The following is a 16281-nucleotide window of genomic DNA, read 5'->3' as shown; positions in this document are numbered from 1 at the left end:
ATCAGAAAACACCCGACAGTGTCAGAGGTGCACAAAGAAACACCTGACAGTATCATGGGTGTGCCAGGAAATACCTGACAGTATCGTGGGTTTCAAGGAAACACTTGATAGTGTCATGGGTGTACAAGTAAACAAGTGACATTGTCACGGTATAAATGGAAACAAATGAGTGTCCGAGGTGTACATGAAAACAAATGACAGTGTTGGGGGTTTACATGGAAACAAATGACAATGTCGGAGGTGTACATTGAAACAAATGGCAATGTCTGGAATAAGGTGCAGCTGAGAGTTTTGGGGTATGCTTGGGATTGCACTTTCAGTCTCCAAGTAAGTTACATACAAGCAGTCGTCCCTGTATGGCAACTGTGATAGCACTGCCGTGGTAGCTGTACATGGAGGTTACCAAATTGGCAACTCAGTTAACTTAGCCTGGGGTATCATCTGAATCGTATAAGGGCTGGTTGGATATTGTTTAACACCACCCTAAACAATATGGCGGCGGCGGAATGTAAATAATCGAGTCTGAACCAATCTAGTGATCAACAGCATGAGCACAGATCTAAGTAATCTGGATACGATGGCATGTGTCATCCAAGTTAGTAAGTCTGACCCCCAATCTCGTCAGCCGCCTCATGCAACAGCCGACCAGCAATACAAAACCACACTTGTGCATGTTATGTACAAATTACTAAACGAGTGAAACATTCTTGAAGGTTAACTCCGTATTGCCTAAACCGAAAGAGAATAAACCAATACCAACAAAGAACGTCCAGACACATCTATTCTTCAGGGACACTACTAAACATAAATCTTGCGGGAACACCGTGAACAACCATTTTACGTGAAATATGCAGACATTCCAGGAAAATGCAGCAATCGACTGCTTCCAGGGCCGTAGTTACCTTTTCACGATTACCGCACACTGGTGTTTGGACTGAATGAATATGTTTTCACTAATTCTACGAGGAATATCAACAGTATCAGTAACGTCTAGGCGGAGGGCTAGATTTATCCCGTTCCATTTTTTTCTACCGAGAAACACGACTTTAATATACAAGATAGTCTAGGTATGGCGTCTTCATACGGTCATGAGGATTAAAAGTAACAGGAAAGACAGGTGCCCTAAATTTCTGAGAATTGCTCCCGTCCTTCCTGTGCCCGTGCGACTCATCTGACGCAATAAGCGATAGTCCGAACGTTTGGCAGACCTACGTCCGATTTCTGTCATTTAGTGTCAACTTGATATATGATCGATTCTGAGATGGGTGAAGACGGCAAAACCCTAGCTCTCAACGTTGCTCTAATAATGATCAGTCACTCTCAGCCTCTCTATGATTCGTGTTTAGTCCTTATGCTGTCGTCTGCTCGCCCCAGATTGGAAGATTTCGTGAGCAGACGACATCAGTTGCCAACTGTTTGAATTATTGCTTGGACAATTCTGAATGACAGTTGTGGTGCTTGGCAGTGAGTGATAATTCGTCTTTAGACTTATAAGTTATATTGCTAACCATGTTTACACGATTTCAATTCATGGATTTTGTCAACTCGGCTTTAGCAAAGATTTCAGTTCCCCAACGGATAACTTATTCGATTCCAACCATCAGTTAGCGGAAACGAGTTAAGCATCATCTACAAAACACGGTGCCTATTACACGCTCGTACAGATTCGTATGAAATGTGTGGCACGATTATGTAAAGTGAGTGGAAGTCGTGACCATGGCAACCATTTCGTGATTCTGATGACTATAAGAGAGAAAAACGACTTTTCCCAGGAATCCAATTGTTCTTAAAGTGATTTTCTGAAGGAACACACGCGGATGGGATATATTTTCAATAGGATAAATTTACCACCAACCAGATTCATCAGTTAAATCATCCTTTCATTATGCCAGTCGCGGCAGAAACAGAAATCAGTCAAACATTTGATCCTAGTGGATATTTCAAGAATTCCAGTGGTGGCGTATTTTCTGAAGTTGAACTAGAAGGGGAAACAGACCCACTCAGGTCTGGAAACGCCATTGATGGGGAGGACAAGAGCTCCGATATTTACAACATCCCAGTTCTAGAGACCAAACCTCCAAACTACATGTGGCTAGCGCTGTGTACAACGGTGTTCTTCAATCCCCTCGCGGGCATAATCGCCTTGGTGTTAGCCAGTGAGTACCTTGTCTATACATTGTGCTGTCGTGTTAGAGAAACTCTTTCATCTCATTTATCTTCGAATTTGTGATAAATAAGAGCTCTTGTGACCTGTTTCGCGTATGAGATATCTAGCTTTACACTACTGTAGGCTTAATAGGCCCAGTAAGTGTGAGGGGTGTTTTTTGGTAATCTAATAACCACTTGGGACATGATGGTAAGAAAGATGTTCAGAATTCATAGTTTTGAGAGGTTTCTTTTTTGCACGATGACCCAATTTGGGCAAACATATTATCTATTCGTAACGGCATGCATAAGAATTGCGAATATCTAAAACGTGAAAGATGTCATTTCTTTCACTTCAAGCCCTCAAAATACTAGTAGATCCGTGCAAAATTGTAAATTTGACCAATGAGGATACTTCAGTGTTACAATTATTTGTTTGTTGTTTAACAACGCACTCAGCAATATTCCAGCTGTATGGCACCGTTCTGTAAGTATATTAGTCTGAACCAGACAGTCCGGTGATCAACAGTATGAACACTATCTACGCTACTGGGATACGATGGGCTATATCAACCAAGTCCAGGAACCTGACCACCCTATGCCGTAGGTTGCCTCCTACGAGAATCATGGGTGCGCCAAAGGGAGTAGAGTCGTGGAATGCAACTTTAACCCTTATCTTCATAGATCTTCAGTGTCACAGAACACACGAGCTGAACCTAAATCGGAATATCCATACATATAAACACTTAACTGCTGCTAGTAGAAGTGCCCAGAATGCGTTATGTCTATGCTACCTTCATGCATTCTTGTGGTAAAGAGAAACAGAGAGTTCTGTTTCATACATGTAAATTGTACTTTGACGGAAGTATAAAAGAAAATATCAGAACATTTGGTATATCACGCGCTCAACAACAAATGTCATATTGCCAACACGGAAACTGCCAATAATACTGGACACATCGACATAGTCAATCATATAATTTTAGGTACGATTTTACTGAAGGGATATCGCTAGTGATCTAAGACTAAACTACTCGTACATTTCCACGATTCCGGCAAATTCACAGTGCGGGCTGAATCAGCACTGGATGTTTGGATATCTGTATTTCACAAGTGATGTTTAAGATCAGTGATTTCATTAAGAACCGGGCCCATGTTCAAGGCAAAACCAACTGTGAAATCCCAACAGGCGGTCTTGATATAACCCTAGACGTCTGTGAACTAATTGATTCCCTGATATCAGCAAAATCGAGGATACCGAAACAAGTAGCACAACAGTTAAACAGCAGACATTATCTCCGTTTCTACACGGTTAGCGGGTAAACACTGCAGAGAACTAAGCGTGACTCACACAATACACACACACACTGAAACCCGTTGTTCGAGTTTTTACTGTATCGGTTTGACACATGTCAAAAATTACACGAACTTCGCCAGATGGTACTTCTGAGTTAAAAGAAATCCGGAACCCTACTTGTTTGTCTGCTGTCTCAAATGTATATTTATGTACTGCTTAATCAACAAGTTAATTTCACCGAGATATGGATCTGTTGGATCTATAATGGCTTTGTAGACAAACTGGTACCGTGCATGGAGCTCAACACCCATCCTTTTGAGTCCACTAGCTGTATATCCATTGACACGGTTCAGTTATCTAGACCTTGAGAATTGCCAGAGACTGATGATGATGTGTTCAGATTTAGTGAGTGAGTGGGTTAAGGTTTACGCCGCTTTCAGTAATATTACATCAGTATCAAGGCGGGGACCACCAGAAATGAGCTTCACACATTTCACCCATGTAGGGAATGGAACACGGCTCTTCGGCGTGACGAGTGAACGCGGTAAAGGTGAATGAAACAGTTAAATGTGGGCCGTTTTAGTGACATATCAAGATGTGTGTGGACCACTCAAGTGCTATTGGGCAAAGTATTACCACGATATAGAGTACAACTAGTAGTACCATTTTGTTATCATTATTGTTTATAAAAGGCGGTTTGTGACCCAAGTTACATGCTCAGTAAAGTGCCATCATGGACAGTATTTGTCGGAAAGGGTGTCGGACCGAATGAATAAGTGTGGTTTTACGCCGCTTCTATCAATATTCAAACAATATCACGCTAGGACAGACCAGACATGTGTTCCACACATTGTACACAATCGAATCCACTATTTTTGTGTAAGGAGCAAACGGTTTAAAAATCAGGCTACATCATGTTGGTTAGTTGGTTTGTTGCTTAGCACAGCACTCAGCATATCGGCGGTCCGTAAATAACTGTGTCTGGATGAGGCAATCCAGTGATCATGAATACGATAATGTATGACATAATGACAAATGTGACAAATCAGCGATCCCGCTAGTTGCTGCTTATGACAAGCATGGGTTACTGAAGATCAATTCTAACCCGGATCTTGAATTGTGAGTCGCCTCTTACGACAAGCATGGGTTACTGAAGATCAATTCTAACCCGGATCTTCAATTGTGAGTCGCCTCTTACGACAAGCATGGGTTACTGAAGATCAATTCTAACCCGGATCTTCAATTGTGAGTCGCCTCTTACGACAAGCATGGGTTACTAAAGATCAATTCTAACCCGGATCTTCAATTGTGAGTCGCCTCTTACGACAAGCATGGGTTACTGAAGATCAATTCTAACCGGGATCTACATGGATATATCGGTATATGGTCTCTGTGCTACTCCGCTGCCCATAGAATCTAATCACAAGAGTTTGATATGCCCTAAACCAGTCATTCCTATTTGCTAGAAAAAAATAAGCATATTTGCATAAAGTGTTTTGAAAGTTCTTTTTTATAATAACAACCAAATACTTGATCAATGTCCTGATCAATGCTTCATTGTAACAAGTTATTGACAATGAGACAGCGCGACACGCACTGAAAGCGGGGCATGGCAACCTCTCAATCCGCAACATCAATATCACATGTCAAAACCATCGGCAGTTATACAGGCGAGGCGGACGCCGCTCATTGATGACTACCTCGGGTGTTGTTCAAACTGTCAACCAACGATTTCCGAACAGAGCTAACGTTATGGCTGGTTATGGTTGATCCTTAACACTTGTATTATCTGAGAGATCACACTTTCTCATCAAAGTACAGATTCTAGTGCTTTTAGGGGTGCGGCCCATCCAGGAGATCGAATCCATACTCGCAGAGAAAGTAATTTAATACGAAGTTACATAACATCAACGAGCTGTGCCAATCTGCATGTGTCAGAGGGATACATAAAGTAAGGCGACTACCGCAAGTGGTCAGAATCGCTGACTTGACGGATACCCATATCATGCTGTTATCACTGGGATGTCTGGTTCAGCCTCGACTATATGCTGACTGCCACCACCAAGGTGGAATATTGACGTGTCAAATAACAATCAAGCAAGTTGTCAGCCTTTCATTTTGTGAAAGCGAAGACAACTGTGTGGGATGGCACGTACGAACATCCCGCATGACCGTTAGAGCTGTCCGTTCGTTGGTGGACTTAGGGGCTTGGTTTACTTGCTTCCTCAACCGACTGCTTGTGTAGTTCCACCAGTAACTGACCACTAATTGACATCAAGCAAGTAGTTTTCCGAACTGTTAATGTGGCATCGATTCCGTTGACCAAGTGATTGTGCAGGTCTGCCTGGTTGACGTGACGTCCGGAAAGAGATGACATGTATTTCGTTCAATATTTAGATGTCTGGCAACTTCGTTTACAGCATCTCCAAGCGACGATTTTCAGCAAGCTGTGGTATTGCGTTGGCGACATTTACAGTTAATGAGGTACTTTCAATAGCACCTGAGAGTTAAATGGTCATTTTGTGCCGTTCACATAACAACCTGTGTGAGTTTAAGGCACCCAACAAGCACGAAATCATGAATTACGTTTTCATGGACATGTATGAAGAATTTCTTTTTATTGAGGTTTACGCTATGCATGAGACACTGTTACCTTCACCGTTGGCATAATTATGACAGGCTCCTTCACTTTGTCCCTCGATATGACCATCAATTTGAGTAAGACCCAACCTGTGGTAGACTCAAAGCAATGCCAGACGGTTCGCAAACACAAACCGTTTTCGCCGCTTGTCTTTATTAACCTTATATTACATTATGAGCGGACCATGTGACAGGTCGAATCGTTTACGGAGACATAACAGCATTACTGTCGTGTCTATGTGGGGTCAACACATCTTTCTTACTGCCTCGAAATTGTAAAACGTGTGAAAGTAAAATAACAGATCTTCGTCTGCGAATACTTACCGTGAAGGGTAGCCAGGTGTATTCGTCTTACAGTAGTGAAAATCTGACTCATTTGTTTCTGAAACAGCAGAAATCGGGATAATGTCTTTTTCCCCAGTTATTGTGAAGGACCGACCATGACCCCAACACCTTGCCCCAAGCACGATCCCTAATATTGCGCTAAACAGACGAAACACGTAAATTCATTTACGCCAATCTGCTCCATGAGACCAGGCGTACTTGGTGCATGCCGAGCCACACACGGCTCAATAGCTTCTGGCCAGATGGCGAGGGTTAAGCCCTTCGTTATTCCATCAGTCAGAGCAAGGGTGAGGCGACAGGCACCGAATAAGTCATACTGTCACCTGAATCAGATACTATGATTATGGTTGTCTGGGATCCCGTAATCGCAGCTGTCCCGGTTGACCTTGCGTGATAGGAATGACAACGCCTGGATTGCACTGTGCATTCAGCTCATGCACTAACGCTCTGCCACACGTTATTCACACACTGACCGCTTGATGTCTAAACGTATCAACGGACCTGGTTGAGCGAATATTGCTCATCGCATCAATCATTGGATTGTCCAGACACGATTATTTACAAGTCATAACTAGAATATTGTGTGTGGCGAAAGCAAATATACACCGTCCCGCTTTCACTCAAATGTCATTGGAAGAATTGCAGAGGGAACGTCTCTTTGTCTGTGTTGATACATCCTCAGTTATCAGGCTATTATACATAAATTCTGCTAATATCAGTGGTTGACGTAACGTCCGGAAACAGATGACATCTATTTCGTTCAATATTTAGATGTCTTACAACTTCGTTTACAACATCTCCAAGCGTTTACGGCGATTTTCAGCAAGCTATGGTATTGCATGGGCTATATTTAATTTAATGAAGTACTTTAAGTCGCATCTGATGGCGAAACGGTCAGATATTGTGTGCTGTTGACAATAGACCTCTGTGAGTGTAAGACTCCCAACAAGAGTAAAAATATATGCTATTATCGATACCCTGGAGTGATTTACCGCTTCGTTTCGAAAGTGACATTAACCATCTGCCTCATCACAAACATTGCCCTGAATCCTCCTTGCTCGTTGCAGACTGAGTAAACTGGATATTCGCAGACAACCTTGGAGTAAATTGGTAGGATCTGCTCATGACACTAAAGCATACTTTAGATTCATGTCACTGAACAAATCCAAGATGGCCGGAGAGTACCGGACATCACTTCCGGTTGTTGATGTCACTTGCACTGATCTAGGAGTCCAGAAACAGATTAGCACCACATCTGAAGGCTAATGGTTCCCAAGCTCCAGATCTTCCACATGTACATGTATAGCAGGGTCTAGTGAACGTGAACGTTAACCTAATACACTAAATCATGAACCTAATACAAACACATATTATATTATTTCATATGTCTTGTGACACCAAACCGCCAACCATAAGTCCATATCACAGTAACTTGATTACTGGAGAAAACGGTCATTGGATTATGACACTGGTTGCATTTTTGTTCAGTTAACTGAGTCTCATTTGCGTTCTTGCTCGAAAGGTTAAAAGTACGCCTCTGAGACAGAAGTAGTAGGAAAAACATAATCCATGACCACGTATTCTGTATGCAACATTCGATAACAGTAATCTTGTGAAATGGGCGAGCAAATACGACCAATGTTTATGTCGAACACAAAGGCCCAGTCGCGTCTCGGATCAATACAGGTGTCATATATTCAGCAACCATGTATGTAGCAGCGTTAGATTTGGATGTTGCAATTTTCACGACGGTATTAGCATTACAAGGGCAGCAAAAGACACTTTAGACAACGGCAACGATCTTTATCTTTTTTAAGTCTTCATACACTCCGACTCTTTTGTCTGGGGGTTTACAGGAATGCAATTACTTTAAAATCAGTGGGTTTCTTTCATGTGTTATCCGATTATTCATACGTGCATACGGACTTTAGAGTCGTTATGCTCGTAGAATGCTTGTTTATGCTATACAGCGTCCCTTGGACACTAAAACGTGTACTGTAAACTAGGACTTAGTCTCTGAATATATATAATTTTGAGAGAAACAAACAAACCCATTTTAATTGAAAATACGCACCAGGGAGATCGGAGATTCGGAAATGTAGACGTGCTTTATTTAAAGCCTTAGCACTACAGGGAGGGCTAGACTGCAGGGAAAATAAAGTGGTTCAGGGACTGCGAGACAGGCTATATGTACTGTTACAATACTAGGTATGTAAACATGCACACGACCATTCCAATAGAGCGGCGGAGATTTAGTTTTTTTAATACAAAGTTCCAGCTGATTCATTCCGACTATTCCAAAGCCATGTTGCCCTCTATTCTTGATGTATGTTACCGACATATTTCTGCATCACAATAATTAAGGTTTTGGGTTTGTTTTGTTTTCGATCTTTATCCGACAAATTCTTAATTATCAGCAATCTTAAAACGGCACGCCACTAGCGCTTGCGTCTAGCTTTCTATGTTAGACGGGTTTCTGATTTCTTTCAAGGACGATCTCTCTCTCTCTCTCTCTCTCTCTCTCTCTCTCTCTCTCTCTCTCTCTCTCTCTCTCTCTCTCTCTCTCTCTCTCTCTCTCTCTCTCTCTCTCTCTTTCTCTCTCTCTCTCTCTCTCTCTGGGTCAAGCCCTTCCCTCCCCCCACCCTCCACCAACCTCTACCAGCATCCAGACAAACCGTAATGTGATTTCTGTTGTTTTTCAGTGCAGGCGGACGGAGAGTACATGCGCAATAACTGTGAACGTGCTCGACGTCTTGGACGTGTGGTGAAGATCATATGCGTCGTCTCTATTGCTCTCACCATCTTCATCCTCATCATCGTCTCCAGCTTCTTTGTACCACCGACTGTCCAAGTTAGTACGTGACCCACAAAGATGGTTTACTTTGTTCAGTCTGCAGTATCATGACATTCTGAGTGGCTAGAGCGCCGCTCTAACACTAAGTTATTACGTCATCAAAAATGACGTCACGAGTTACAGTTTTGATTGGTTATCGTCCGGTCATAAAGGCAACGTGTGGTGAGGTTAACATGTGGAAATAGGAGATTTCATTAGTTATTCTATTATCCGAATGGGAACAAACTCAACTGCCAACAACGCGTCCATGAAAACCGCTATGGGAAAACAGCACCTGATACATGACACATATTGCCTGCATCGTGTCTGCAGGTCTGGGAAGTGGGCATTAAGTTTCATCTGTCGCAGCGGCTGTAGTGGTCAGTCTCGTCTAACGAAGATTGAACAGCTGGATGAATAACACGACCCTATTTCACAAAGCGAACCCAGCACAATATTCTGTTGATGTGATTTGCCGTATGTTGTATTGTTGTGTGCAACTGGGCCGTTTCGACATCATCAGCACACTGTCGGTTCGTTCTTTGATGGATAATCTACGATCTACTGGCTGTGTCTTCTATTCTCCCAGGCCCTCCTGATTTGTGATAATTTTGCTGTATGTCTGCTGAAACGGATTTTCAAATGTGTGTATTAACGACCCTGTATGATGTCATTGGATATGTTGCAATCATGTTATCATCATTCGTTGTTTATCTACCACGATCCCGGTAGATATGAATCCCTTGAAGTTTATTTGTAATGACGTTGTTCCACTGATTACTTTTACCACTTTTACTCGATGGCTACGTTTTGACAACTACACACTGTAATCAGCTATATGTAAGAACGACGTCCATCTTCTAATTATTACAGTAGTCTGTATTCAGTGGTATATATTGACCATGTTTTAAGTCTATTATGGATCCGCCTATGTATGATGAAAGGATGCGCCTGTGTGCACAATGTAACACCATCAATTTAACCCGAGACACTGTAGTCAGGTATCTGTATAAAAGAGGTTTCACCATAATCCAGTGCCCACTTGGGCACAATTATTGTCAATCTTTAAAATCGCAATTTCAGGCTTCGGCTACAATCGCCATGCATTTTCACAAAGCGATTGTAGGCTAAGATCATCGTGACGGCAGATGTCCAGGCCCCGATGTCTCGAAACAAACTTAAGTCTCAGTTTTGACTTAGGTTTGATATTTTACTCAAGTTTGAGTAAACACAGGAAATTTCATTTCCCAGAACGAACTGAAATCGATATTAAACTCAAACACAGTAGACAGTTTGACTTTGGTGGATAGATTAATTGAGTTTGTATGGGTTTTCTTATTTTAAAAATACAGTTGAGTTAAAATTCAGCTGTTTCATTTTGACAAACTCAGTTTTAAATTTGAGTAAAAACTGAAGTTTGTTTCGAGAAATCGGGGCCTGGTTTTAAGCCTGATTGCTGAGCCAGGTTTGTGGACACATTCCTCTGTATATGTTATCTGCAACCGTAAAATCATTGACTTTGATATATGAATATTACCAATAATTATCTGATGTGCATCATTTAGAGGTTGAGCTGTGTGGCCCCTTTAGTCTTCTGCGATGAAAGTATTGCATGCACGCCATTCCGTAGTTGCTTCAGTGCATCCTTCAGTGTGTATTATCAAATAAGATGGGAACGGATTTTTATCTATTTGAATAAATCCCCCATGTCTTGCTTTCAGTCACATTGCATCGTTCTGCTGCTTTCGTTATTTCCCGCGAGACATACAACCAGAATTGTCTGATACGATCTCGCGTGTTTATGTAACCTCATTGAGAATCTTTCGACCTCTCAGCCTCAGCAGCGTATGTTATATTTTTTAAGGATTCCCACATCTTTTTCTCACGATCAATACTGTATAAAACTCGTCCATTCTAAAACGTGAAAGCGGTCGATTTTTTTAATGAACGCTTTGTGTGTGCACGGATTCTAACGGATTGACAGGAAAAGCGCGCCGAATATTGAAATGACGTATACGAGCAAAGTTTAAAGCTTCTGTTGGCAATGTTTCAGTCTACTGATTGAACCCATATGGTAATTGAACCCGGAGATTCAAGCCAACACATTAACAACTAGACTATCACAAGGTGACTCCCTTGACGTCCTTCCGTCTTGCAAAGACTTGTGTGTGCTTGGCGTGAATTTTTATGTGCAGAAGCGAAAAGCTAAATTCACCTGGATAGTAAATGTCACATATAGACGTTTTATTTCGAATGTGCAAAAGAAAGATTAACAAATTTTGACTTGATACGTTATCTTAAAAGTAACTTTAACATTGTTGGAATGTGTTTATGATACTTAATATTAAAACATTTAAACTTCGCATGTTTTGAAACAGGCAATCCGCTTTCGAATTACAGCTTTTGGCCGAACCTTGATCCGCTGGTCTTAGGTTCGAATCTGTCTTATATTGATACTCGTGTTATTCAACACAGTGCGGATTGTCTGTTCCATTGTAGTTGTTCCAGCCTGCACGGCACGGCACGGCACGGCACGACACGGCACGGCACGAAATTAAGGATAAACTGTCAAAGCGGCTTTAAACCCCCAAATCACAATTCAACAACTAATTGCCATTCGTTATTATTCCTATATTGACGCTCAGTGTGACTACTAAGGCTTACAAAATCAATTACCAGCATTGATTTCCCTTTGACCAGTCTGAATGTGTCCATCATGGCCAGCTGATAACACCTATATTTGACAGCCATCAGGAAGGATCCGGATTCAACAGTAATAATGACGCGGGGTCCTGTATTTCCTGTCCTTCCCCCTTGGTTTCCGGCGGTGCTCCGTGGCAAAATACTGGACCAGGTAGCTTGTAATTCAGTGCTGCATCAAGGGTAGCCATTTCATATTAGGTACATTAATTGCTACTTTACTGACTATTATTACCAGGGTTCTGATCCACATAGCTTACGTAACGTTACGACCTGTCGTAACTCAATAGTTTACCATAGGCCTACGAATGTCGTCGTGCTACGAATACTATGTGGATCGAGACCCAGGGCCTAGTTTTTCGAAGCTCTCTTAGCGCCAAGATAGTTGTATGTGACATACATTAACTTACAACTATCTTAGCCCTTAGATTTTCGAAGCTCACTTAGCTCTAAGATTACATTAACACTGACTTACGACTGTCTTAACGCTAAGAACGCAACGAAAATCTAGGCCCAGGACTGTTGAGTCGCTATCCATGCGCAAGGCCCGCGTTCTATTCCGCGCATGTGCAGCCAGTTTCTGGTGCCCGCTGTCCCGATTATGCTTGAATACCTTTCGTTTAATGAATAAAATACCGAAATATCTTTAAAATATACAATTTCTTTATATCTATTTTCTGTGTAGTATTTCCATTGCTGTCTCTGTATATGATTATTTTTTACTTAACATCAGAGGAATAATGAGCGTTCTAATACTGCTTGACAGCTATTAGATGAGCCAGCCAGTCCCTCCTGGGTTCCGCGACAAATTTTTTAGAATTCCGCGGCAAATGTAAGCACATTCTGCACCCCAGTTTTCAATATTCTGCAAAACATTCTGCGGTTAAAACATTTAGAACAACAAAAACATTATACAGACCTTCATCGTTTAAATCTTAAACACAGATATAACGTTAAGTCGACAGTACCCATCACATCTTGAGTACGTTTGATGGCAAATCATTCACACCTATTCTGTGTTTCAGAATTAAACACTCGCTGAAAGTTATGTCTCTCCTCTTATCCGTAACTTTGATGCAGACGAACAACTCCCGGTTTCATGCAAACAACAACTGTATACCAAAAAAAACCTCAAGTAATTTCAGTTTTCAAGATACTCTCACTCATAAGCCCGGTCTCGTGTTACAGGTCTGGAGGGGTCACACTTCATTCTAATAAAGAGGTAAAATACAATAAAATAATTCATCCTGTGGCATACCTTAAGTGCGTTAGTGGCTAATTAGTTTGCTATTATTTCAACTCCTGTAGAGCACACCAGGATTCCAGGTTCTAATCCGGTTTGCCTAATTACGTATCTAGGTTTGTCAGCACCTTTTCTGTGCTCGTGGATTTGGCCAGCCTGGTAAACGTCTGAGGCCTACATCGATGAATCGAATGCCGGCGTCTCAAAAATTATCCCGACCATTTTTACTACCATCATAGACATACGTATGTCTCGAATATATCGATAAGTCGAATTTATTACTTGGTCCCCAGAGATTCGAGTCATCGGGATTTTATATATAAAGAGAACCAAATTCACGATGGGCTGTTGGTTTGTTACCATTTAGCATTGCTGTCTGAGTCTCTCGCCAATGTTAGTATTTGTCTCACCGCTCCGTGCCCGAGTTGTGCATACGCCGCGTCTTCCATTCAATTTAAAACACGTGGCTATTAGAAAAGCAACTGACAGTTTTTAAGAAACCGAGTTTTTGTGGTATATATATTGAAAACCTACTCATTTCCATATTTGCTCGCTCTAAAGGCATGTGATGTTACTTTTTGAAGACTGCCTTGATTTGCCAGTAGACAGTGTACGGTAAGAAAAAAGAAGTTAAAAGATGCAGAAGATGGACTTTCTATAAGCCCTGAAAGATTCCTTGTACCGGCCTTTTTTTTAAAAAAAAATTAAAAAAACTTCTCTCAGCTTTGGACAAGATCTAAGGAACACACTTCTACAAAGGATCAACGGACAAAGAATAAATGTCATTTATACCGACACCGCATTAATCGTAGACGAGTTAATTTAGCTAAGGCAATTGCCAAGTTCTCCAAATATTCGCCTTGGGTTAGGAAATGACCAGAATTTGAATTTGGTAGTTATCGACTTGCGTTCCATTGAGCGCAGGTTATTGCCTCTGTGTGTGACATTTGGGGTAAGTAGCCCTTGTCAAAGGATGAAGTGATTTCTCTGGACACTTTACACTGATACCGCCTGTTTCCGCTCTCACCACACGGAAAGATTACTTTCCCCATGGGAGGTTGCGATTCGCGGTCCCATCGGCATCCTTGACTGTCTCACGGACGTCGGCAAAAACTGGGCCACTGATTCTCCCATCGGCATGTCGTCATACTGGCATCCTTCACGGTTACACCGACACGACTATAACAGTCGCGTGGGCATCATGGGCCACTGATAATCACATCGGCAACTTTGACTGTCACCTTCGCATCCTTTACGGTTACATCGCCTCCAACGACAGTCGAATAGGCAGCATGGACGGTGCAATGAACGCCACTGTCCTTCGCGTCAGTCTGTTCGTTGGTTAAACTGAAGTCGTCGACGGTCACGTCATTAGCGCTGATCGTTTTATGGCCTCCGCTGACCGTCACGTCACCCTTACGTCGTCATCAGGACGTTGCACCAAGACGTCCGTGCCCAGGTCGGCGTCTGGGATAGAGGGGCTCTTAATGTAGATACATCGATGTCTTAATGGAAATCTGCACAATAATACCAGGACCATCAGATGGAGAGAAACGCAAGTTTAGCTCTTGATCGGTATACAGTTATGGCTATCTTACACAATGTGTATGTTAAGTCAGATTTATGCTTGTATAAATTTGCTGGGTGGAAATAATGGCCAAAACGTAGAGGGGTTGCACAAACAGCCAACGTCGTTTCGTTGTTTGGATGATCAATTTATATGTAAAGAACACACGTTCAATAACAGCTGCTTCTTTCAGTTTTAAGAGGAAGCTGTCACATGAATATTTGCCTAAACTATCGGCATACCATGACCATATGCGTCTCGTGCATCACACTTCACGAGTTCTGAACTATATTTTCGAGTAATTGTTGACGTATATTTGACAGTGTATTCAGTACTTTTAATCAAACATGTACGTCACTGAATGTAACCTGTACGACAACGCCTACATGCAAGACATTGAAATCATTGACACAGTAATATGGAGCTGTATGATTTGCTTGGATATACAATTTTCCGAGCAGTGTGGGAGTGGAGATTGTCTAATTGGGTAAGGAACGTCAGCAACGAACCGGCCAAATAGCATAATTGGTCTATAACAGTTGCTATTTGAGACGGAGGATAAAGTGGCGAGAGCAGCCCCGATTACCCAGCGTATTGCACGTCAGTGATAATGACAAACAGTGGACCCGTTTATAACCATAGATTCGTTCGGAGTCACGGTTTTGCAATCAAGACAATAACATACAATCAAAATTATTCTGTTTGTGAGAGACAGTCATTGAGAAAATAGGAGAGTTAGGTTTGCACCGCTTTTAGCGATATGGGAGGAAACCCCATGTGTTGCAGTCATTTTAAGAGACAAGATCTCTGCTATGGACGCAGGGTACTTATAGTGGAGTAAATAGAAGTACAATGCATGGGATAACCGAGGGTGCTGGTGGTGGGCCACTGTAGTGTTTAATTGTATCGACTTTTGGAGCGAGTGAGTTACGTTTTGGCAATATTCCAGCAATATCAGTGCAGGGGACACCAGAAATGGCCTTCATACATTGTATCCATGCGATGAATAGAACCCGTGTCTTCGCGTGGCAAGCGATCCCTCCTCCCAACAATTTAATGTAGGAGAAAAGTGTGGAAGTCATTTCCATAAATTGTATGAGTATGTGTTATGGCACAGATATCCCAGTCCCACACATTACACAGGGGCCCAGGTGACCAGTACCTTTTTCATCCCATCAATGTTTAGACCACGTATAAAACCTATCCTACAGTAACCTTGACCAACCCTGCACACCCCAAAACAATAAAAACTTTATACATCAGAACACACATGCGTCACACTGAGAAGCAACATTGGTGAAATGGAATCATCTATGCTACTAAACATTCTATAAAACATTATTTTCCAGGTTTATTTTCTTTTCATCCACACTTCAGTCCAGTGTGCAAAATGACTCTTCAATATTTACAGCAGAAAAGATAACTTTAACAGCTCTTAAAAACATTAAATTAACTTCGTAAATCCACGTGAAGGTGAGCTTCAAGATCACATATACTCTAGGGGGTGCAAA

At 41.9% G+C, this 16281-nt stretch overlaps 1 protein-coding gene across 1 annotated transcript; it reads left to right on the top strand.

Moving 5' to 3' along the window:
* Positions 1 to 1885: 1885 nt before the first annotated feature.
* Positions 1886 to 9290, top strand: LOC137283166 (uncharacterized). Its single transcript, XM_067814608.1, has 2 exons — positions 1886 to 2156; positions 9130 to 9290. The coding sequence occupies exons 1-2, from the start codon at positions 1886 to 1888 to the stop codon at positions 9288 to 9290; spliced, it is 432 nt and encodes a 143-aa protein (XP_067670709.1).
* Positions 9291 to 16281: the final 6991 nt, after the last annotated feature.

Source organism: Haliotis asinina, chromosome 5 (assembly GCF_037392515.1).
Source record: "Haliotis asinina isolate JCU_RB_2024 chromosome 5, JCU_Hal_asi_v2, whole genome shotgun sequence".
NCBI lineage: Eukaryota > Metazoa > Mollusca > Gastropoda > Lepetellida > Haliotidae > Haliotis > Haliotis asinina.
The sequence above is the reverse complement of the archived record's forward strand: the minus strand, read 5'-3'. Positions and strand labels throughout refer to the sequence as shown.